The sequence below is a fragment of the Hydra vulgaris genome, chromosome 07 (genome assembly GCF_038396675.1).
Source record: "Hydra vulgaris chromosome 07, alternate assembly HydraT2T_AEP".
NCBI lineage: Eukaryota > Metazoa > Cnidaria > Hydrozoa > Anthoathecata > Hydridae > Hydra > Hydra vulgaris.
Window position 1 is genome coordinate 5,947,501 of NC_088926.1, and position 27,500 is coordinate 5,975,000.

At 26.9% G+C, this 27,500-nt stretch overlaps 1 protein-coding gene across 1 annotated transcript in view; it reads left to right on the forward strand.

The window, feature by feature from the left end:
- LOC100205078 (mRNA-decapping enzyme 1A) overlaps window positions 1-27,500 on the forward strand; it is a 51,434-nt gene that overhangs the window by 8,112 nt on the left and 15,822 nt on the right. The window contains exons 3-7 of the mRNA XM_065800876.1: window positions 10,186-10,252; window positions 17,329-17,398; window positions 24,938-24,991; window positions 25,412-25,558; window positions 26,797-27,340. Of these exons, the coding sequence (XP_065656948.1) occupies window positions 10,186-10,252; window positions 17,329-17,398; window positions 24,938-24,991; window positions 25,412-25,558; window positions 26,797-27,340 (882 nt within the window). The remainder of the gene's footprint in view (window positions 1-10,185; window positions 10,253-17,328; window positions 17,399-24,937; window positions 24,992-25,411; window positions 25,559-26,796; window positions 27,341-27,500) is intronic.

A 27,500-nucleotide genomic window follows, 5' to 3' on the forward strand; every position in this document is an offset into this window, starting at 1 on the left:
TTTTTGCAGATGTTTTTAAACAGTTTTTGAGTAAATGTATACCAAAGTCGCTAAAAATTGCAATATATAAAAAAATTTGGAAATTTTATTTTGCTAAAGTTCAATACCTACAGATAGGCCGTGCAAATATTTTGTTACTTTTGTGCACTTAGGGTAACCACCTGCAGTTAAAAGCAAAATTATGCATTAAAATCTAGTTAAATGATATAATCAGTGTCTTAACTCAATTTTTTTGATATGATTTTGGAATATGTATTTAATTATATGCGTATAATTTACACATGAATATAATTTGAGTGTAAAACACTTTAATTGCATTAAGAGTTGGTTTTAAAATCTAAATCTAAAATTATAAGAGTTATATTGGATATATATTATAATATTTATTTATTATAATATTTATATATTGGAAATATCAATATATATATATATATATATATATATATATATATATATATATATATATATATATATATATATATATACATATATATATATATATATATATATATATATATATATATATATATATATATATATATATATATATATATATATATATATATATATATATATTTATATGTGTTGCTGTGTAGGTTCTTTATATAGGCAATCACCAAAAATTTTAAAGACCTATACTCTATCTTGCGACATAATTATAGCCTTTTAAGTGTGATGCTTTTTTAGTTTAAAAGGAGACCTAAAAAATAACTTGAGTTATATTATATTGCAAAAAAATAAAAATAAAAAATAAAACAATGCTGGAAGAAAAAGTGTATATACACATAAAAAACACAAGTACACTAATTTCATTATCTCTGGTAATGGTCATAATACCATCATAATTATTATTAGCAAGATAGCTCATTATACTGTCATAATTATTATTAGCAAGATTGTAGTCACAAACACTTTTACCTTTAATATATGGAGCTCTAATTTGACATTTTACTTTCTCAAATAGACAAAAACTGACATGATTGTGCATCATTAGTTCTTTTTAAATTTATTTGCATGAACTTCTCATTAACATCTTGGTTTTCATTACAAATCACAAGCACAAACCCTATATACTATTCATTGTTGTAAAAGCATGCAATGTATTTACAGGGTTTAGTGTTTAAAGGGTCTTTTTGTACCAAGTTGACATTATTCAGCAAATAGGTATATTAAACACATTTGCTAGAGATTCTCTGTAAAAATTATTTCTCTCCACCTGGAACATAACTGCCATGTTTGGGACTGTGCTCATATCTTCATATATTGTTTATGAAGATTAAAATGAGTTTTATGGTTATAAATATCATTACTTGATAATATATGCTAACACCTATGTAAACAGTTTGTGTGGTGCAAAAATCTGATTTGTAATAGCTGCTTGTAGACTCGCTTTTGCTGCTTTTTTTTTATAGTTTCTCATATTTTATTGCATAGGTTTTTGCCATGGAACATAGTAAAGAAGTCATGCTCATTTATATTGTGATCTTCAAGATGGTACATTACGTTTAACAGACATTTGTAATTTTTGTATTGTGATACAGCACAATCACTAAAGTATTTCACTTGATTGTGGGTAGTTTGATTTCGACCATAGGGAATAACTTTGTGAGTAAACAATAAAAAAATATTTCTTCATGGCAAAGATGGTCAGAAATTATACAACAGCATTCACCTTTGAATTGTTCTTTTTGATCATTGCACTAGACAGCAAATGGATGCAAGGTACCTTGATCAGTATGCCAGTAAAACCCTTATACAGCATCTTTCACAAGAAAATATAGTTCTCTGCAAAATCCATGAAAATAAGACAGGTTTGTTGATTTAATATTATATTTGCCTTCTGCTTCTTTGATAAAGTGGTGCTGAAAAAGGTCATACAAAGTTTCACCTAGAGTTTTGATAAACTCAATTATGTTTGCTTGGACTGTGACATATGCAGTTTGGTCAGTTAATAGTTGTATGTGATCTGATTGTCAGAATCTAAGTTATTCTTTTTCAAGCACATTTTCCAAATAAGTTTTCAAAATTAGTTAACAGTTAATTAGTTAACTTTTTCTACTTCTTTTCTTCAACTTTCCTTCCTTCAAACTTATTTTAACTTTCAAACTTATTTTTACTATTTTTTTTTTTTTTTTTGCATCTAAAAGGTTTGTCTAATAAATCGATAATTATAATAAATCGATATTATCATATATATATCCAATACGATTCTTATAACTTTAGACTTAGATTTTACCAGCAACTCATAATGCAAACAAAGTGTTTTACACTCAAATTATATTCATGCGTAAATTATATGCATAAAATTAAATACATATTCCAAAATCATATCAAGTAAATTGAATTTAGACACTGATTATATTATTTAAGGGAAAACTGAGTATAATCATTCGGGGAAAAGTTAAAAATATACACCTATGTCATAGGGCTACAATTGTGTCAAAAAGTGTAGGTCTTTAATTTTTTTTGGTGATTTCTTATATAAAGAACTTACACAGTAAAAAGTTTCTTAGTTTATTTCAACTGTTTAAGATATTTTCTATGCCTGCGAAGTGAATGTAATTTATCAAATTTTTCAAAATTGATATTTTAACAGGCTGCTGCAAGTGTTTAACTAACTTTTAATGCATAATTTCATACACAAAAGTAACAAAATATTTGCACTGCCTATCTGTAGGTATTGAACTGTTGCACATTTAAGTTTCCAAAATTTTTTATATTGCAATTTTTAGCGACTTTGGGGTATAATAACTCAAAAACTGTTTAAAATCAGTTGAAAATACCTGCTAAAATAGATTATTTGGTTGAAAAACGATTACTGTACAAATTTTCAGGTAATCATCAATTTTATTTAAAAAGTTATGTCTGTCAAAAATCAAAAAAATCTACTGTAAGCTCCAGATACTAAAACTTTTCTAATTTTGGTCAGTATTGATTCAATTATAACTTTTGAACAATTTAGCCAATCAAGCTAAAATTTTCAGGGTTGTGTTTTTTTGATAAATCTGTGGGTGGTCAAAGGTTGAAGCAAATCTGAGATTGTACTCTGGGGCACTTTCTAGAAACTAGTTGATTTTATATGGAATAATCCATGCATATAAATGTTCATAATAAACATGTTTTAGTTAATTATTTTAAAATAAAAAATGTTATTGCAGGATCATCTTGGCATAAAGTTAGAATGTCTTGTAATTCACTAGTTCAGTGTTCCAGAATTTTCACTTGGAAAATTGTTAAATAGGCCATCACTACAAAAATGTAAAGGACAAACAGCCTTAAGTTAATGGTATGTTCTCTTAGAAGCAATTAAAAGAAACAGTATTCACAAAAGTGAAGTAAAGCTTATTGCAAAGCTACTTAACAAAGGCAATTTAATCATCAGTGTTCTCATCATTTACTTAACATCACTTACTTAACATCACTTACTTAAACTTGGAATTTGGTGTTAACATCACTTACTGGAACTTGGTGTTAACATCACTTACTTAAACTTGGAATGTATATAAATTATTTTTTAATAATTAATGTAATTTAAAAAATCCATAATTTCAAATATTCAACATTTTTTTTGTCAAAAAATGAAAACAGTTTCCACTGTTAATTTATTTCTTCAATAATCTTTTTGTTGTTCATCTATTGTTATTAATGTTGAAAAATCAGAGTTTATTTGAACCTTGTTTGGCAGCACTGTGAAGCCTTTTACTGTCTTAATAAACTGCTCAGCATCATCAGTTGTAATTGTTGTAGTGACTATATAAATGATTTATGGTTGAAGTAAGTAGCTACAATAGGGTTGTGTTTCACTATAGACAACCAGATTTATTTCTGCACTGTCCTTATAGTTATCTCAAAAAAAATTTGTAATTTCATTTTTTTCATTTTTTTCATTTTTTTTTCAATTGTTTGGGTGCTTAAAGAAATCTTTACAGTCTTATCACAGGTAGTGAGTGACCAGGGCCCTGTCTAAAAAGAGACTTTTTGCAAACCCGCCTATGGCCCAGGCAAAATTATAAGATTTAGCAGGGGTTGATAGATAGGGCTAGAAAAAAATTTATATATTTTATATATTATAATTTTATGCTTACATTTACTATTTATTAAATATTGGCATATATTTATATATTTTTGAACTCTAATTTACTTCCAACAAGATTGCAAGCAACCACTATTAAGTAATGAGTTTCTTTAAATAGAGAACAAGTTAAAATACTAGGTAATGTTTAACTGAAGACTTAAAAAGTTGTAAGTTGTATACAAAAAGGAAAACATAAAGATAGGTAAGAGTTATAAGGTTTTTTTGATGTGCGAGGAAAAAAACTGGATTAATAAAAGTTTTTATAGCATGAAAGAAATATTTTTATAGGTAAGAATGAGTTTTAGTTTATCGGTATAAAGATGATAGTCTGTTTGAGCATTGACCATGATTGTATTTGTAGAAAAAAAGAAAGAAATGCAACCTTACAACAATGGAAGAATAGCTCAGGCTTGGCAGACAATGCAGGTTTAATTTTATTTACAATGTGCTTATAGACTTTGTCTGAGAGTAAGAAGGTTGTTATTCATCAATATAATAATGCCAACATTTTAAAATATTTTTTTGCATGAATAAATGAGTTATTTTGTCTAACAAAAACAAATTGTGGGTTTTAAATCTAAAATTTAAATCCATAAGCCACAGCAAGCCTTAGGATGTTACAGAAGAGAAATCAGATTAAAAATCAGCTGCTTGTTCGAAGCAATCAAAAAGTAAAGATTTTTTGTCAAGACAAGAGTATAAAGTTGTCAGCAAATAGAGCCACTTTAGATGTAAAATTTTCATGAAGATTAGTTAGCAGATAAGAAACAATTCAGGAGCAAAGATAGAACCTTGTGGTACCCTTAAAGTTACTTGAAATAAAAAATAGTGTAGGCCTTCAAGAATAACCTTAATACTGCAGTTAGAAATAAATAAATTAATCTTAAAACCTTAACATAAAGAAGCTAATAATAGTGAAGTGAAGACTAATTGTAGGATAGTTGGAGAGGTCGAAGTGTTTTCTAGAGTTTTAAAAAATTGGAATCACTTATTTAGCACTTTTTAAAAATTTAGCAAAAATTGAATAGAGTTTTAGAAAACACTTTTTTAAGGCTATGATGGAAATCTTGTCTGGAGCACAAACTCTAGAATTGTTTAATTGAGAATTAACTTTAGCATTGGAAGCCAGAGTGATTTGGATGTTTAACAATGAGTTAATCTGTTTAACTGGGAGGATGAGTAGGGCAATTAGATTCAAGAGTCAAATTAGAGTAAGATTTCTTTGCAAATAACTCTGCTTTATTCTGGGAACAAGTAAAGAGATCAGACCCATGAATTAGAAAATAAATGTTAAACTTACATTAGTTAATGACACTGTTGAAGATTAACCAAAAGTCTCTAGAACCTAACATCTGAGATAAGATAGAAGATATAGTAAACTGAAAATAACAGCGCTTAACATCAGACGGGACCTTTTTACATTGTCTTCTTGGAATAAGAAAAGGACATTTGTTCTTAAGAGAGATGTTCTTATAAAAAAGATGAAATAAATGATTAAAGTTTATTAAAGCAATGATGGTGAAAAATGTTGAATTGAATGAGGCTTGACTTTTGAATTGACAATTGAAGAGAAGGAATAAAAGCTGGCAAACTTCTATTTCAGAAGCTTTTATTCTAGAAGGAATAAAAGCTTCCGAGATACTAAGTTCTTTATGCATACATATTATGGATATAAACATGTTTTTTGCTTATCTATATGCTAGCAATATCTTATGCATACTAGGGTTGAGCTTTTACCGACTTTTGAATTTACCGGTAAAACGGTAAAAAAATCAAAATTTACCGGTAAAATCGGTAAAAAATAAAAAGGCATAAACAGAAGACCATAAAATGCAGTAATAAGTAAATAAAACACATTAATATTAGTTTTGAGATTTATTTTTGGATAAAAAATGAGCTTTGAGAAAACAAAGTGGATCAAGTAAGTTGTCACTCATTCTGCATCGAATTTTTGTCACAAATAATCCAGCGGCAGAAAAGGCTCGCTCAGATTCGACACTTGTTGGTGGGATGGTTTCTAGTGCATTGAACAAAAGTTCAAGGTTTGCAGTTCTCTTTCCGGTCGCTTCATAGACCAACATTTCTTTTGAAATGGCCTTGAATTCGTTGTTTGAATTGTATCGCTGTTTTTTGGCCAAATGCTGAATTGCTTCCTCGAGTTCCTCTTCAAGAGAAAGTAGATTTTCGTCAAGAGTTTCTGAGCCATGCACTTCTTGAATAAACTCCAGGTCATCTGGATTTGTTGGAAAAAGCCTGGACAGCAAGTTTTTGGCGGTCTTTTGAAGTACAGACTTCGGAGGCATATTGAAAACTTTATGCTCTTCAATGTCGGACAAGCATTCTGGATTGAAAAGATATCTGTACAAGCTTACAAGATTGCTCTGCCTTCTCTTTTCAAAACGTCTCAAAATTGCACTCTTCATTGCAATGCAAAGAGGTGAATCTTGTTGTTTCAGCCTGTTCACAAGAAACTTGAAAATTCCTTCAGCACTAAGAAGAGTTGCATTTTGTTGGCAAAGTGCTTCTGCTGCTAATTTGACTGGTTCAAGAGCAGCAACAATGTCGGATAAAATGTCTTCTTCATCATCACTGCAAATCAAATGTGGAGAAATGTCCTTCAATACTTTTCTGATTGAATGTTTGACTTTGAGGAACTGTTGAATCATTGACAGCAGACTGTTCCATCTTGTTCTGCAGTCAAGGATAAGTGAAACCTCTTTTCCGTGCTCTTTCTTAATTTCTTCTTGAAGGACGTCATTTTTGACGGGCGATTTTCGAAATAACTTGACAATTTTTCTGACTTTTGTGATGACAGATTGCAAGTAAACTTTCACTTTCGGAATGGGAATGTTTTCATCCATGGCGGAACCAAGAAAACTGACTTCGGTGTCAGATTCAGATTCGTCACTGCTGACTTCGTTGTCATCGCTTGTTTCTTCAAATGAGTTTTGTTGGATTTGTTGAGAAGGCTTCTCGTACAGCACTTCTTGAACGGCCAAGTGCATTCCGTGGGTATAACAAGTTTGATGCTCGGTTGGAACCAGTTTTCCGAACTTAACCATCATGGAAGCTCCGTCAGTAACTGAGCAGACAATGCTGTCACCTAATTTCAACCCAAATTCTGCCACTTTTTCAGTGACAACAGCTGTAGCTTTTTCAGCCGGCAGAGATCCGGAAATTCGAGTCAAGCCCAGATTCCAGTGATTGTTTTTTTGATGAATATTCATGTACCTTCATTAATATTCATGTACCTTCGATTTTTCAAAGAAGTGTACTCATCCAGTGTAATTGAAAAGCGTTTTCCCATTGTCACTAAAAAATTGAAAGTGTTTTTAAAGTCATTCCTTACGCCAGTTGCAAACTTTTTAACTGACTGGATTGCTTGTTTGTGATTTTTTGGGAAATCATAACCTTTTTCAGACATTGCAGATCGAATGAAAGAGCTGTTAACAATGGCATTGAAACTAAATCCATCCAGTGCTGTAAGTCTTGAAATCACTTCTTCAATTGATTGCTTTTGAAAAAAAGTTGAAATCTTAGGCCTTTTTGATTGTGATGCAGCTTTTGGTGTCACTTTTTCCTGTGTTTCCTTTTTGATTCCATGTTTCTTGTCTAAGTGATACCACATTCCAGTTGTGGAACTTGTGTATTGACTTGTATTTCCACAAATTTTGAAAGTAACTGTTTTCCCTTTGTTTAAGGTGTAGTGTTTCCAAGCGTCCGACATTTTGCCAAAACGCAAATCAAATTTAGTGATAAAAACCACAATAAGTATGAATGATGAAGACTTTGCAATGACATCGCAAATGGCGGTCACTTTTTTGTAACGGTGTAAAAGAAAGAAAAAAGAATCATCTAGAAAAAAACAAAAACTATTAAAAGTAAAAAAGAAAAATGTATATATATTAAAGAATAAATGAAAGCATTAACAAAATTAAGCCAAAAGAAAAAAAAGAAAAAAAAATGTCAATCAAATACAACAAAAAGATATCTTTAAATTAAAATGTATGAAGAAAAAAAAGAAGTTACACGCTAAACAAAGTTAAGAAAAATATGGAACGTCTATATATTCGAAAAGTCGAAGATGTAACAAAAATATATACTTTTTAAAATTTATTTCTATGTTTAAATGTTGTGTAATTTTATTTTTTTCTGTGATTTTGTCCCTATTTTTATGTTTTTTAATATTATGATATATGTTTTGTTTTGTGTGTGTGTGTGTGTGTGTTTGTATTGTGTTTTAATGTTCCTGATTTTCTCGTTTGTTGACTTTTCCTAAACATTTTTACCCACCTAATCTATTTTTATCTGTTAGTTGGAGATTTTAATTATTTTATATTAGAGTGTGATGTCTTTATTTTAAGTTTTTTGGATTATTATTGTAACGGTTGTATTCTAGTAGTATTGATTAGAGTTGTTAGTATTATTATTTTTATTTTTTATATTCAGTCTAGTTTTTCTTTATTTTTTTTTGCTTGTTTTTTTTGTTGTTTATTATAATTTTTTGTATCTAAAAAATCTCCTCGGATGTACTTATTCTTTATTTTACTTTTTATATATGTTAAGTATTTAAAACTATTTAATTCTTTCTGTTTATTTTAGTTAATTGGTTTTATTTAGTGTAAGTTTATAAATATTATACTCAATATATTATTTTTTATGATTTAGTGTTATCATTATTATTAATTCATTGTTCATCATTTTTATTATTATTTGTGTTAAAAAATATTTTTTATATCAACTTATAGGTATTTACTTAATATTAGTTTTACAACTATTTGTAAATGACCGTGGATGTAATATCGTTTTCCAAAATACATTGATTGATAAATAAGTCACAAGAAAGTAAAAACGTTTTTCTTAAAGTGTTTAGACAAAACTAAACCAACAAAATCACTTTTCAAGCATAACAAACAACAGCTTTGTTGACAGGAAAATGAAAATTAAATTTTTAATTAAATTTTTAATTTATTGGTTGAGCCATTTCAAGCATTCTTAAACATTTTCAAGCATCCTTCAACGTTTTTAAAAAAACAATATTTGCCGAAATTTATCAACATCATTTTACCGGTAAATCGGTAAAACAATTTTACCGATTTTTGGTAAAAGCTCAACCCTAATGCATACATATTATGGAAATAAACATGTTTTTTGTTTATTTATATGCTACAATATTCTTACATATTTATATAAACTTAAGTATTTATATGGTGTAGTATTGTCAAAAGAGAAGATGATCAGATGATCATGATCATGATGGTAATGATGATTATGATGATCATGTTGATCATAATGATGTTTAAATATGCATATTTAACATGCATGTTTATATATGCATATTTAACATTTAACATATATGCAAAATTTAACATGATTTTTGAATTTAAAAAATATACTTTTAGATCTATAAATGTTTATGCAGCTCCGGTTTAAAACCTAACCCCTGCCCCAGCCTCCAGTTCTGAAGTCAGAACTGTAACCACTACACCACGACTGTTGGTTTGTTCATAAGAAGTATTTTTAAATATCTAGTGATAAATTCCTTAACTTCTAACAGCGACATATTTTTAAGTTTTAGCTACTGAATAAATGAGTGCTTATTGAGACAGAACCATCTATTTTTAATAGTAGAAAAAAAAATGTTTTGATTCACAGATTATGACTCACAATGTTTCACATACATTGCAGTTGTTTCCTTGACAAGACTAACAATTTTTTGTTATTCTGAAGTTTTTTGTTATTCTGTTTTGTTATTCAAATTTTTGAAGTGTTTTGTTATTCAAATTTTTGTTATTCTGATGGTGTGGTTTTTTCCTCTTTTTTTTTTCAAAGGTATAAAGATTCTATAACCTGTTGTTTTCTGACATTACTACTTCGACTTTTTATTACTATTTTTTTACTTTTTAATTTAAAAAGTGAAAAAAAATGAGACTATTACAAACTACTTTTTATTAGTACAATTCTATTCTTTTCTAACCTATTTTGTTTATAGTTTTAATTTTCATTGTCAAATTAGAAAGATTATAAATATGATTTGTTACAGAATAATAATTTTGGGTATGTTTGTTATTATGAAACTTTCACATAATTTTATTTCAAAATTCTTTTAGATGAAATTTCTGGCATTTGGTTTTATGATGAGGATGAATGTGAAAGATTTGGTATCTTGCTATCAAAGTATGAGTTTTCTAATACATTACTATTCACTTTTTATTTCCTTGGTAAATTTTTAAAATTTTTAAGTTTTACATTGAATTTTAACTTTATTCTGACGATTCTTAACTATTTAGAAATATGAATTTATGTGTATTGACTGTAGCATTTTTGAATGCATCTAAATGTATTCAACAATAATATAATAATTATAAGAACTATAATAGCAAATTTTCTACAAAGAATTTCTACAGGCAATTTAGATGGTACATAGTAGGTGAACAGGACCCCGGCCCCAGCTAAAAATGAGACTTTTTTCAAACCCGGCCCTGGCTAAACTGTAAAATTTAGCAAGGGGTTAATAGCCAGGGCTATCAACCCCTTGAAAATTTAAACTTTATATTTTATAACTTTATGCTTACATTTACTATTTATTAAATACTGGTATATATTTATATATTTTCAAACTCTAATTTACTTCCAACAAGATTGCAAGCAACCACTATTAAGTCATGAGTTACTTTAAAATAGAGAATAAGTAAAAATACTAGGAAATTGTTAACTGAAGAAACGAAAAGTTGTATGTTGTATATAAAAGAAAAATATGGCGATGATTAATAGTTATAAGATTTTTTGGATGTGCAAGGAAAAAAACTGGACTATTAAAAGCTTTTATAGCATGAAGAGACAGATACAGTAAAAGGGTGCAACTTGATGAATAAGAAACAAGCAAGAATAAGTTTTGGTTTATCGTAGTAGAGATAATAGCTTGTTTAAGCATTGACTATGATTGTATTTGTAGAAAAAAGGAAGAGATGCAACCTTACAACAATGGGAGAATGACCCAAGCTTTGCAGATAAAGCAGGTCTAATTTATTATTATCTTTTAATGTTAATTTACCTCCTAAAAGCTGAAAACGCCACTACAGACGAGGAGGTTACTTAATTGTGGTTATAACCCTCTCTCAACTATATAACTCTGAAACACGAACCTTGACAACCAAGGCCGCTGTGCAGAGAAACAAGCACGGTACTACCAGGGACATGGTGGGGATTAAACTCAGTACTTCTCACTTATGGCACGAGCGCTCTACCACTACACCACAACTGCATTACATTTACAATGTGCTTTTAGACATTGCCTGAGAGTAAGAGGATTGTTATTTATCAACATGAATACCAGCATTATTGCAATATTTTTTTGCTTAAATAAATGAGTTATTTTGTCTAAAAAAAACAAATTGTGGGTTGTAATTCTAAAATTTAAATCCATAAGCCACAGCAAGCCTTAGGCTGTTACAGAAGAGAAATCAGATTAATATTGTAGATAAGAAATAATACAGGAGCAAAGATTTGAGGGTACCACAAGATACCTTGTGATATAAGACATAAGTTACAAGATTTAGTAAACTGAGAATAACAGAACTTAACATCAGACAGGACCTTTTTTCATTGGCTTCTTTGAATAATAAAATGACATTTGTTCTTAAGAGAGATGTTCTTGTAAAAAAGATAAAATAAATGAATAATAAAGCAACTGCTCAAGATAGTGAAAAAAATATGGAGTAGAATGAGGTTTGATTTAAAGAGTAAGAATAAAAGCTTCCAAACTTTTAGTCCAGAAGGAATAAAAGCCTCTGAGATAGGCTTTATGCATACATATTATGGATATAAACATATGTTTGCTATTTATTTAGATCTGGCATACAATATTCTTTCATATTTATATAAATTTTAGTATTTATATGGTGTAGTATTTGCCAAAAGAGAAGATGATGATGATAATAATGATGATGATGATGATGATGATGATGATGATGATGATGATGATGATGATGATGATGATGATGATGATGATGATGATGATGATGATGATGATGATGATGATAATCATGTTGATCATAATGATGTTTGTATATGCATATATATACAAAATATAACATGAATTTTGGATAAAAAAATTATACTTCAGGATGTATAAATGTTTATGCAACCTCGGTCACAAACTCGGCCCCGGCTATATTTTATCAAACCCGGCCCCGGTCAAATATCAACCCCAGTCGTTTACTAATGGTACATATAATTGATGTGAGATCACATGTTCTGAGAAATTTTTTTCAAGATTACTTTTCAAAATCTCCATGATTTTGATATACATTTTTCTCATTAGATTGCTTTGATAATTTGACCACAACTCTGACCCTGGATTGCATACATGCAATAATAATTCTAAGATTTTAAAATAACTTTGTTTGAAAGAAACGATAATTGTTATACTAAAAGAAAAGTGTGTAGTAAAATATGAAACTATTATTTCATTTTCAAAGCAATATTTGATGGAATATATTGTAAATTATTAAAAGTTATAATTAGGTGCTCTTTTAAAATCAGCAATTTGTATATGTTTGAAAATGTTAAAAAATTATGGCCCATTAATCCAGCTATTTGTTGGTTTGTTTGTTGTCATCATTGTTTGTGAGCTATTTGTTGGACTGTTAGACAAATTTTTGTTTACATAACAAACTAAACCAGGCTGTTTGCTCCTTATAATAGTTATGAAATCATGCTTTAAAAATAAAAAAAATAAAAATGATATTTCCAATAATCTTTTTCCTTGTTTTCAAAAAACTGATTTACATTGTGGTGATTAAATGGATATTTAACTGTGATATTTTATTACAAATGTATTATAGATTGTGCTAATTAAATGGATATGTGACTGTATTTTTTAATGAAAAAGTATTTTAGTTTTTGTAAAAGCTAAAACACTTTTAAAATCACGTTCAGTTGCTGTAAGATTACCAACACAATCAGTTCAATGCATATTTAACAATATGTAAGCTTATGCTTTTGATTAATAATATCAAGTACTAATATTGATAATAATATTTGCAAACTAATCAGTTACCTACTAATTTTAGTTGAATTAAAAATTTAATTTTTATTTTCATTTTTAGTTTTGTTTAAAACCCAATAAAAAATCTGAAAAATTTCATCTTTAACCACAGCCGCCCTTTTTTTAAGTGTTTTTTTTTTCTAAAATTATGACATTAAGAACTAAAAATATTTTAAAGTTTTATATCCTTACTATTTTCCCAAATAAACTACTTTTTAAGTAGTTTTATATGTAGTTTTCTGTATACTAAAACCAAATAAACTTTATCTTCCTAAAGCCAAGGCCACTTCAGTCAAGGAGGCTACTTTATTGTGGTTAAAACTCTCTCTTAATTCTACAACTTTAAAACATAAAGCTTGAAAAACAAGGCTGCTGCTCAGAGAAACAAGTTGAGCCAAGTACTTCCAGGGAAGTTGTGGAAATTGAACTTGAAATTTCTTGCTTTGGAAGGAAGTGCTCTACCACTACACCACTACTGCATTTTAAATTTTTGCCAATTTACATATTGCAATGATTTAATATTCTCAAACATGTGTTAAAAATTTGTGTTAGCTTTCCAAAACATTAGGAATTGCAGCAACCACTATCTTTGTTTAAATATCCAAAAAAAATTTAGGGTTTTTCTTGACTTTCGCTCAACTAAATCAGTGAAATTACTCTGCTTGGTGCGTTAATTGTGTTTTTACACATAAGCCACATTTCCACATATAATAGCATAGTAAATTTACGAAACTGTGATAATCTCATAATTCTGAACTATGAATCATCTGATCCATAGTTCAGAATTCTAATGGGTGCAAATTAGGGTGACTCTAAAAACAACTTTTTTTGAAAATACCTGCTGGCACCCCTTGAATGTGTTCTATATAACAATATAATATTGGATTAAAAAAATTTTTCAATAAAAAAATTTTTTTAGGGGCACCTACAGAAATTGAGATTAATAAAGATTTTAATATAAATAGTGTCTAATTTAGTGCGGTAGTAGTGTAGTGTCAGAGCGCTCACCTCATAAGCAAGAAGTTTTGAGTTAAATCCCCGCCATGTTCCTGGTAGTACTGCGCTCAACTTGTTTCTCTGCGCAGTGACGAGGTTCATGTTTTGGAGTTAAGGAGTTGAGAGAGGGTTGTAACCACAACTAAAGCAGCTTCCTTAATTGTTGTGGCCTTCATTGCCTTGGATAGGTGAATTAAACTTTTTAAAAAAAAAAACATTTAAATTTTTTAATAATTTTTTAAAGTTTACCACTAAAAATATTCAGATTTTGTTGTTTTGTACAATGGACAAATAGCTTTAGTATAATTTTTTATTAGTTAATTTTAAAATTACTGTGCACATTTTTTGCACCCTTAGTAACTTTTTTTTAATAACTTATTTTATTTATAATAATGATAAATTGAATCTTTCATTTAAAAAATGTTCATGTTTTTTAATAAACTGAGAATTTGAAGACCAGAAATATTTCCAGATTTAATTCAGGATCACTTAATTTGCGCCTTAACTCGGTGTCCAAAATATTCTTTTAAAATCTTTTAAGGAAATGCTTGTAAGTTGATTTCAACAACCTCTAAAATGTTTTTAACTCACAAATTGTGTCAATTGTGTTTTACAAATTAACATACATGACTATGGATAAACTATGGCTATGTTTGAAAAAAAGAAATAAAAAGAAAAGAGAAATTTACCTTCTCTGGTAAATAATAAAAATTTAGGCTTTTCTATTACTATAAATTGTTTCTGTGTTATATTTATTGTTATTAAATGATTACTATCCTTATTAAGATTCTGTTAAAAAAATTATTTTGTATTATTTAATGTTATAAAAGCTTGATTAACAATATTTATTTGCTAAACTTTTTATCAGGTACAAATATCCTTGAATTTCTTATTAAATCATGTGAGAACATATTTAGTGAAATTTATTCTGTAAAATTGCTTATTTTCTTTTATTTTTAAAATTGAACAAGTATTTGTCAAGATCGCAAAAAAGCATAGCATTATCGAGTCAATTTTAAAGTTGAAATCTTTTAATGAAAAACTTTTTATTGTCAATTTTGGTAGTTTTTTTGATTTATGTTAAAAGAGGGTTTTTAATGTAAATATTTGCCAAATATGACATATAAATTGGAAATATTAAATATATGTTTTTAAACACGAGCTGCAACACATTGACAATTTTAATTATCATCTGTCTTGAATTATTTCCATAAAACAATATTTATTGCTTTAATTAATAAAAAGCTGTATGTAAATTTGTTAAGTGTCAATATATATAAATATTTTTTTACTAAAAATTGATTTTATAAAAAGAAAAAAGATTCAGAATATATAATAAGGTGATCAATGCCTTTTTTATAAGTTTATTATTATTTAAGAGTGTATCATAAAAATCTTAATTTTATTTGGTTCTCCGTTGTATAAAAAAAAAAATTTTGTTTAGCTTCCCATAAAATTTGTAGGAAAGTCATGCGATTGATGATAAATGCTTATTTTAAAAAGTAGATAAAATAAAGATAAATAATATTAATTCAAAAAAATATTTTCTTTTGAATTTTTCAAAACACATGTTCTGTTTGATCATATGATTTCTAGTTTAATAACATTGGTAGTAACGTAATTGAAATGTACTCAGAGTGCATTGATGGTGAGATCATTCTATGGGAGTTACAGTAAAGTTTTTGGAATAAATATAAATTATCATCAAGTAACCATCCTGACTGTTTTAACCATCTTTTAGATGCTGTTATAGATTTTTCTTTTTACGTTTAGCACACATTTTTATATTTAGCACACATTTTGGCATTTAACAAATTAAAGCATTATATATATTATATATTTGCCAAATATGACATATAAATTAAAGCATTATATATATTATATATTTGCCAAATATGACATATAAATTGGAAATATTAAATATATGTTTTTAAACACGAGCTGCAACACATTGACAATTTTAATTATCATCTGTCTTGAATTATTTCCATAAAACAATATTTATTGCTTTAATTAATAAAAAGCTGTATGTAAATTTGTTAAGTGTCAATATATATAAATATTTTTTTACTAAAAATTGATTTTATAAAAAGAAAAAAGATTCAGAATATATAATAAGGTGATCAATGCCTTTTTTATAAGTTTATTATTATTTAAGAGTGTATCATAAAAATCTTAATTTTATTTGGTTCTCCGTTGTATAAAAAAAAAAATTTTGTTTAGCTTCCCATAAAATTTGTAGGAAAGTCATGCGATTGATGATAAATGCTTATTTTAAAAAGTAGATAAAATAAAGATAAATAATATTAATTCAAAAAAATATTTTCTTTTGAATTTTTCAAAACACATGTTCTGTTTGATCATATGATTTCTAGTTTAATAACATTGGTAGTAACGTAATTGAAATGTACTCAGAGTGCATTGATGGTGAGATCATTCTATGGGAGTTACAGTAAAGTTTTTGGAATAAATATAAATTATCATCAAGTAACCATCCTGACTGTTTTAACCATCTTTTAGATGCTGTTATAGATTTTTCTTTTTACGTTTAGCACACATTTTTATATTTAGCACACATTTTGGCATTTAACAAATTAAAGCATTATATATATTATATATAATATATTATATATAAGCATTATAGTGTATATAAAAATAACCAACATAAATGGTATGAAATAAGCTATAATAAAACTTAATGTTTTGTTGTAAATGGTTTTAAAAACCAGTATAATAGTATTAAAACTTCATTGTAAACAGTATGCTTTGTTCTCAATAGTTAGTACTTTGATAAGACAATTTGAAGTTAATACTTTGATAAGACAAGGTAGTTTCCCTGATTTTAACTTTGATAGTTTTAAACTTCCAGAAGGACCAACAAATAAAATAAGATTTTTTTTAGAGGCTTTTTCAAAATCTACTTTGTTTTAGAAGGGGTGAGTTGTAATGTGGTTGTTGCTTTTTTTATTGTGTATTTTTTCTTGTTTGTTTTTACAATATTTTTATTGTTGTTATGTGCAAAACACATTTTATTGTTGTTATATTGTAAAACAATTTAATATTTTTATTGTTGTTATAGTGTTAATGTGAGTTGTAAAAATTTTTTCTATTATTATTATTATAGATATGTTTAACTTTTTATATTATTATAGATATGTTCAACTTTTTTTATTATTATAGATATGTTTAACTTTTTCTATTATTATAGATATGTTCAACTTTTTAAAGATGAAAAGTTATTGAAACAAGAAATTTTATGTGATGAAAATAAACTTCAGGTAAGGTTTAATTTATGTAAGTTAAAATAAGTTCAAATTGTCTGACACCTCAAATTAACTGACTCACAAATGGCCTATAAAATAGTAATTTGTTTGTAATTAAAAGTTTCAAAAGTAAAGATAATAAAGATCAAGTTTTAATTCTAAAAATAGTTATTGTTTTTTTAAAGTAGTTAAAGTCTTTTTCTTATTATTGAACCTGCCAAGGTAACACTTTCAGGTAACTCACATAGTTTGAATTAAATTATGGTACAACTTTCAAATATTTTTGGTTAATGTTCTTAGTTAATATGTTTTAAGAAAATTCCATGTCAAATCATTAAAACTAAATATTTTAAAATATTTTAAAGTTTTAAAAATCTATGTATTTTAAAGAAGTACCTAATGATTAAAGCATAATTCCAAAATTTGAACAAAAACTCTTGAGATACCGACAATACAATTACTTGATTATGCATTTTTGTGACAAATAAAAGAGACAATAGAATTTCTTTGTCTGAAATTTTATTAAGATGTCTGTGAAAAAATTGATAAACAAATATTTAAAAAATAAATAGACCATTATTATGTGCTCATTAAGACTCTTTTTAAAACCGTTTACTCGTATTTACAGCATTATTTACTAAAAGAAAATCAAAAGTAAAATTTTTTTTGTTTTCAAGGTTTATGAAGTAAAATAATTTTTTTTATTATTGTTTGTATATTTTAAAAATAGTTTTTAAATATGTTTATCTCTTTAAAATTAACTTATTTTAAAACAAGCTTATCTCTCCAAGGTTCAGGAAACCACTATTAATGGGGCTAACTTTTTTTTTATAAGTCATTGTTTTACTCCTCTCTCAACTTTTAAAACTTTCAAAATGAACTTTAAGGAGCATGACTGTTATGCAGAGAAACAAATTAAAATCAATACTTCCAGAGAAATGTTGGGTTTTCAGGGCTAATTATAGTTTGCAGAGCTACTTGATGATTGTTAAGGAGGTCAAATAAATATTATCAATTAAAAAAGAGGGAGGGTTTGTATTCCTACAATAGATTTATTTTCATAATGAGAATAAAGATTAACTGCCATGTTTTCTAACTTGTTTACTTTTTTTTTATTTTAAATACATTACCTCATTAAACATATTATTTATATTAAACAATATATTATTAAAATTTATTTATATTTATATTAAACAATTCAATTTTTGAGTTAAATTATTATAATTACAAAGAAACTTAGAGCAGAATAAAATTTTAGAATATTCTGTTTGTACCTATTACTATGACTTGGGGTTATAGAAATAGATAAAGGTGAAATTTTTTATTACTTTTATCAACTGTAAAAACTAGCAAGCTTTTAAAAAAAAATCAGGTGTGTTTTACATCAGAGATTGTGCAGTAAATGCAATAAAATTTATACTTGTTTTCTTAATAATGCTTTTGTCTTAGTTTTATAAAGATGCCCATTACGCCCAGGTGCATTACTTTCAAAAGCATTAATATCTACATTCCTTGTAAGGCCATTGTGCAAACTGTTTAGGTTACTTATTCAAACATTTTGATGATTTTACATTTTTTTTTTTTTTACATATAGATTTTTTTTGTATACATTTTAACCATTAGTTCACACTTCTCCTTATTTCTATTTCAGTATGAAGTCATCGAGGAAATTTTATTGTTCGCTTAAATATGCTTTAAAGTGCATTATGTTATTAGTAAGAGTTAAATTTTGAAAAATTAACTTCGTAAACTATTTAACTTAGTAATAGATGTGATTGGATTTTAGTTTCAAATGAAATATATAATCTAAAGCATAAAAGAAAATGTAGAAGTTGTGTAAAAAACAAAAAATGTAGGAAAAAAAATCTAATGTTTTGACGAATATGATATGTAGCCAATTTTGATTAAACTTACATCTTTCATCCTACCTGCTATTACCTATTAGTTTTTTGTGCAAAAATCTAAAGTTTTTTTTTCAAACTAATTATTTTAATTAAAAGGTATTTTAAACTTTAAGTTGTCTCTTTAATGTCACAAAAATGTTGATTTGATAAAAATTCAGTTTTTTCTCAAGAGCAGTGTTTTTTGTTCAGATATTTGCAATTATATTTTATTCATTAGGGACTACAAATCATGTAAATAACATTAAGTCATGGTCTGGATTATTTGACATGGAATTATCGGGACAGGTAACTTAGTGTTATTATTGTTTTGTTTTTTTTGTTTTTTGTTTTAATCAGTTTAAAAATAATATTTTTCCAGTGATAGAGCTTTAGAAATTATTCTTCCCATACTTTTAATTTAACAATATTTGTTTTTCATCATTGTTTCAATTTATTCTGTGTTAAACAGTCTAATTATTTTCTAAAAGTTATTGTCTTTATTACTGCTATTTTATTTGATTTGACCAACAACAAGATATTTATTTTCCTTTTTCCAAATTTACAATCATATAATAACAATAATAATATTGATAATAATACAAATAACAAAATCATAATAAAATGTCATTATTAAGAATAAATTATTTTTTTAAAAAGAATTGTTTAAAAGTTTTTTTTTTAAACTTGACTTACTAATTAAAGTATGAAATGATTAAAAAATACAATTTAAAAAATACTGTTTTTTAAACAATTTTTTTTTGTGCAATTTTTTGAAAATTTTTTATTTATTTTACAATTATTGATGTCTTTAAATCTTTAATTAACTGTTTTTAATGTTGAGTCTAATAGCATTTCAAAAGTCAATATAAATATGGATTTTATTTCATTCTTATTGTTTGACTTGTTTCTAATGATTATTGATGATTAATGATAAATGAACGAAGAGTTTCATGGGTTATTATTAAGGGTTTCATGGAAGCTGTAAAGCATTGTTTGTTCTCTGGACATAAAAACAGCTTTGATAGCCTAAATGCTAGTCTTCTCCATAAGCTTTCTTTATTTCCAGATCAATTTTCAAAGCTATTAATGCTTTCTGTTTTAATCACAGTATTATGACCAACCTCGATTAACAACACTCTTCTGTGTTTTCAATAATATCTGTGGTACCACAAGGTTTTTTTCTTTGTTCCTACATTGTTATTGAGCTATGTTATTATCTACAATAATTCCTTGAAAGTACCATTTCTTGATGATGCAATTATATACTTCTTGATGATACAATCATATACTTCTTGATGATACAATCATATATTTCTTGATGATACAATCATATACTTCTTGATGATACAATCATATATTTCTTAATGATACAATCATATACTTCTTGATGATACAATCATATACTTCTTGATGATACAGTCATATACTTCTTGATGGTACAATCATATACTTCTTGATGATACAATCATATATTTCTTAATGATACAATCATATACTTCTTGATGGTACAATCATATACTTCTTGATGATACAATCATATATTTCTTGATGATGCAATCATATACTTCTTGATGATACAATCATATACTTCTTGATGATGCAATCATATACTTCTTGATGATACAATCATATACTTCTTGATGATGCAATCATATACTTCTTGATGATACAATCATATACTTCTTGATGATACAATCGTATACTTCTTGATGATACAGTCATATACTTCTTGATGATACAATCATATACTTCTTGATGATACAATCATATATTTCTTGATGATACAATTATATACTTCTTGATGATACAATCATATACTTCTTGATGATACAATCATATACTTCTTGATGATGCAATCATATACTTCTTTATGATACAATCATATACTTCTTGATGATACAATCATATACTTCTTGATGATACAATCGTATACTTCTTGATGATACAGTCATATACTTCTTGATGATACAATCATATACTTCTTGATGATACAATCATATATTTCTTGATGATACAATCATATACTTCTTGATGATACAATCATATACTTCTTGATGATACAATCATATATTTCTTGATGATACAATCATATACTTCTTGATGATACAATCATATACTTTTTGATGATACAGTCATATACTTCTTGATGATACAATTATATACTTCTTGATGATACAATCATATATTTCTTAATGATACAATCATATATTTCTTAATGATACAATCATATACTTCTTGATGATACAATCATATACTTCTTGATGATACAATCATATATTTCTTGATGATGCAATCATATACTTCTTGATGATACAATCATATACTTCTTGATGATACAATCATATATTTCTTGATGATACAATCATATACTTCTTGATGATACAATCATATACTTCTTGATGATACAATCATATACTTCTTGATGATACAATCATATATTTCATGATGATACAATCATATATTTCTTGATGATACAATCATATACTTCTTGATGATACAATCATATACTTCTTGATGATACAATCATATACTTCTTGATGATACAATTATATACTTCTTGATGATACAATCATATATTTCTTGATGATACAATCATATACTTCTTGATTATACAATCATATACTTCCTGATGATACAATCATATATTTTAATCATAACTATTAGATAGAACAGATAAGTCTTTTTTTAGCGTGATTTCTCTATCAATATAACTGCATTATTTTACTATAACTGTTCTTTTGTCCATAAAAGAGAAATTTTTTATCTATTTTTTTGTGTGAATGCCAGTGCCTAAGAATTTTCTCTCATTTTATATTTTTTTGATTCATTTAGTTTACAGTTTTTAAACACTTTTGTAATTTTTTTTTCCTGCTCATTAGCTATCTTTTTGAGTTCCTGCTCATTAGCTATCTTTTTGAATTCCGGTCTTGCATTTTAACTTTTACTTTTTGTCAACAAAACTTTCTGACAACCAGTTAGGAGTTATATATATATATATATATATATATATATATATATATATACATATACATATACATATACATATACATATACATATACATATACATATACATATGCATATACATATATATATATATATATATATATATATATATATATATATATATATATATATATACATATACATATACATATACATATACATATACATATACATATACATATGCATATACATATATATATATATATATATATATATATATATATATATATATATATATATATATATATATATATAATAATTAAAATATGAAAAGAACACTTTAATATAATAAGCGTGGATAAAAAAAAATATGTAAAAAGAATACTTATTCTTTAATGCTGATTTTTTAAAAATGAGCCTTCCTTTTATGTTTTTATTTTATTTTATAATAAGCCACATAATGTATTGCATAAATATAAAGAGTAATTCATAAAGTGTAATGCATGCAGCAATTACAGTATTGTGCAAATTAATTGCATCAAACATTTTTTTCTTTTTCTTTTTTGTTTTATTTTGTGTTTTCTATAATTTAATTGTGATTAGAAGGATAAATAAATTTAAAAAAAGTAAATAAACAAAGAAGGACACTACACCAAGAAAAAGATATAAAATATTAACTTTACTTCAATATTCTGATATTTCTCAACGGAAGAGTAAACCAATCTACAGTTAGCCGAGTTAAGAAGCATTACATTGCAACAGGCAGCTTATCACCATTACGACAAGGAAAATGTGGTCGAAAACGAAAGACCACAGAAAGAGATGACCGTTATCTGATGCTGGAGAGTATCAAAAATCCAAAATAGACAAGTGACCAACTAATGAATGATTTAACTACACATGATATCCATGTCTGCTTGAGTACTGTGCGGAGGAGGTTGATAGCTGTTAGAAGGTTTGCCAGAAAACCTTCTAAAAAACCATTACTTACAGACGTCATGAAGAAGAAGCGTTTCTTGTGGGCAAAGGAATACAAAAAGTGAACTAAAGGACAATGGAGAAGACAAAATGTGTATATAAAATTTACAGCTATTTTATTTACTATAGTTATATAATCAAACTATTTTAAAAAATTGAAGCTATTAAATTGAAGAGGCTTGATAACAGTTAACTTGTTTATTTATTGATTGCAGGTTTTATTTTTGGATGGATCACATTTTGAAGTGCAAGGCCAGCAGTCACAGTTTGTTCATCGTTCTGATGGTGAGCCTATATGACCCAGTCACATTGAACAATATGCCAAGCATCCAGAAAAGAAGATGTTTTAGGGTTGTTTCTCTTCTTTTGGACCAGGAAGACTTTGCCCAATTACTGGCATGTTGAACTCTGACACTTACATTGAGGTTATGCAAACACATTTAATTCCAGAGATGTTAAAATTGTTTGCAAATGGAAATGGAATATTACTGCAGGATTTAGCCACATGCCATACATCCAAAAAAGTCAAGAAATTCATGGTAAAAAATAATATTAAAACACTTAAATGGTGTGGCAACTCCCCATTGAATCTTAATCCAATTGCAAATCGCTGGGCATTTGTAAAAAAAAAGACTGCGAAAACATGACTGCACAACTAAAACTAAGCTTACCACCACTATCCTTCAGATTTGGATTGAAGACACAAAAACATTTGTAAAAATTTAGTGGATTCTATGCTAAATTGTGTGCAGAAAGTCATAGCAGCACAAGGAGGACACATAAAATATTAGTGCATGAGTTTTTTTTTTTTATTAGAGTAAGAAAACTTAAAATTTCCTGGATTTTTATTCTTTTTAATTTTGATGCAATTAATTTGCACAATACTGTAGGTGAAAATTTGATTGCCCAAATATGATTTAATTGTCTACTTTTAATTTTTTCCATATTATCTAATGTTGATTGGCCAATTTGAACAGCCCTCAGAATTAGGATTGGCACTCAGCATTTTTCAGTCATTTTCACAAGTTAGCATTTTCACAATTTTTTGCCTACCTAGTTTCTATGTTGTTACTGTGAAACTTTTGTATTAAAAATTTTGTGCAAATCTAATGCCAACAAAAAAATGCATAAGGTTGGCAATAAACTGCCGACCTTCTTTTTTTCAGAGGGCTGTTTAAATAATTATTTTGAATGCTGAAAAAAGTTTCAAAAACAAAACCCAAAATCCTTAAAAAAGTTATCTGAAAAATTATTTTATTTATTTTGTTGATTGTTGTTATAATTGTTCCATACTTGTGAATTTTTAGTTGTTTTTTACAAAATCTGCTCAATATTTGACATAATTATGAAAATTATTAAATCATGCATTCATCAGCTGCATATACATCAATATAAAAACTATTATGAATACCACTAATGCAAAAATACATTTTTGTTATATTGACTTACAAAGTGTTTTTACTAAAGTCAGATTGTACCAAAATAATGATCATGATATTGATGCTGATAATTGATGATCATTATGATGATCATTATGATTGATGATCATAATGATCATCAATCAATAGATGATTATTATGATTGACTATCGTAATGATCATCATCATTAAGATAATTATTATCATGATCATCATCATGATAAGGTTGATGATCATAATGACGATGATGAGGTTGATGATCATGACCATGATGATAATGAGATCTTTTTTTTCTAGTTAAAGTTATTTTTTTATTCTGCAATTATTTTAGCCTCCAAAGAATGATTTATTTTATTTGTTTTCAAAAGCACAAGAAGAGTTTAAGGTCAGTGTTTTTGTTATATCTTTAATGCAAATATTTTAGTTTTGATATAGTTTTATATTATATTTCTTTTATAAAAATAAAATGTTTGTAATAATATATTTGTTATTAAGTGGTCTCAAAAAAGACTTCTGTATATAGATTAATTATTTTTTTGCCTGGAGTTCCTAAAAATCCTAAACTTTTTTAGAGACCCAAGGTCTCTAAAAAAGTTTAGGAACAGTAAAACTTCAATAAGAAAAAGTGAAAGACTATTTTAAAAACTTTTAATTTTCAACCATTTAATCTTTTTGTAAAATGGTAGCCAGGGACTATTGTTTTTTTGTCTTCCTGAACTTTAGGAGTTTCTAAATATTTTAGCTCCAGGACTACTAAGTCTAGGTTAGTTTGTGTAGATAAGATTTTTAATTTTATTTACTCTAGGCACGTCCTAAATTAATTCCTTTACAAGTAGAAAAGCAAAAGATAAACAAAAGACCTCAAGCTGTTGATCAAACCAGTAATCATTGCAGTAAGCCACCAATTATTCTTAAACGAAACTCTCTATCAAATTCGAAGCCCCATGATGAAGTAAAATATTATTTATCTATTCAATTTGCAACTAGTTTATAGTTTATCATATATTTTATTTGAAACTTTGAGTTTGTGTTTAGTAATCAAGAAATTTGTTGTTATTGTTGTTATTTTTGTTGTTGTTTATTTTTATGGTCAGTAGCTGATTTGTAATGATTTTTTTGTTGTTGTTGCTAATAAAATTGGATTGTTAAACATGTTTTTAAACATGTTTAACATTACATGATAATCATTAACAAATTTGAGAATTTTCTAATTTGAATCTAATTAGAAAATTAATTAGAATCTAATTAGAACTTTTTTTTTATTTGAGCTATTAGAAAACTTAAATAAAAATCTTTATGACTCTAATTAAAGTTCAAGAGTATTTAATTTAATTTAATCAATTAATTTAATTTAATTAAAGTTCAAGAAGTTAGAATAGGCTTGTGTCTATAGTTACAGTAGTTTTGTGTTTAATTAAAATTTTAGAAGTTACAATAGACTTGTAGCAGTAATGTAGATTTGTCACATGACCACTATAAACTCTTTAAATCTAAATATTTAATACTAGTTAACAAATTTTGAAATTTATATAAATATCTTCAATAACTTATTTAATTATTTATTGTATCTTAGTTATTTGCAGGGATGCGTAATCCAAAAAAGGACTCCGAATTTGAATGTCACAAAAAGATTACTTCTAGTAACTTTTAGAAAACTTCTAGTTTTTGGTATCCAGGAGCTCTAATAATATAAAAAATGCTTATGGACTACATTGGTACAAAAATTAGGACTTAGGTTAGTGGAACAATTGCTTTTTGAACCAAGAGTCCTTAGGTATAATGGCAGCAAGGACTGTGGAACTCCAGGACTATGGGCTTAAAAACAATATGATTCAAATCATTAAATAAGTTTTTTTTAAATAGCAGATCATTAGTCAGCCAATATGTTCAGAGCTTCTGGAAACCAGATACCAAGAAAAAATAGAGATATAAAGCCTGAGTCCTTTTGGGACTCCACATCTCAGGTTATTTGTATTATTTAATAACAAAGTATTTGTAAACACTAAAACTAGTAATAGTTTAATTATTGGCTGCTAATATAAGGCTAGTATTGATTCAAAACACGTTTTGGTTTTGTTTGAAGATTGTTGATGCACAATGAGTTTAATTCTTTTAACTTTTTTTACTATTACAACATCACAATTTCATGTTGTTATTTTTTATTACTTAAAGTATTTTTTCTTTATTCAGGAAAAATTGTTATCTCCAGATGTTATAAAGGAGAAAACAGAATTGCAGAGTGATAATCAAGACCACAGAATTTATTGTCATGATGATGTACATCATGATGATACAGAAAGGTCAGGAATATACTCTCGTATTATGTCTAGTAATGGAGTTCCATATCAAAAAACTGATCAGGCTTTTCAAGATGGAAATAATGCTGTAACTGACCTGCCTGGTCTTGTTAGAAATTCATCTGAAGTTAAGCCAAAAGTTATAGGATGCGCTGAGCTAGAATCTGAACTTTTAAACAAAGTAATTTTAAATCAGGTTGCTAATACCTCTAACCAAAACTCAAATTATTTGTCTAATACTGTTTTAAAGTCAGATGTTGATTACTCTATATCAACTGTATCTGCAACCACATCAACAAACAAGACTTCAGAATCTTCAGAAAATTCTGCACCCCATGTTCAACTTTTATCACCAAGCATTCTTGCTTCCAAATCTGTAAAACGTGGCAATGCACCAAGTGGACTTGTTAATGGTCATAATAAGGTGTTATTAGCAGGTTGATTACTCTTCATTCTGATTTTAAATGTGTGTGTATGTATGTATGTATGTATGTATGTATGTATGTATGTATATGTATATCTAGATATATAAGTGTGTGCATATAATTAAATATGTATATATATATATATATATATATATATATATATATATATATA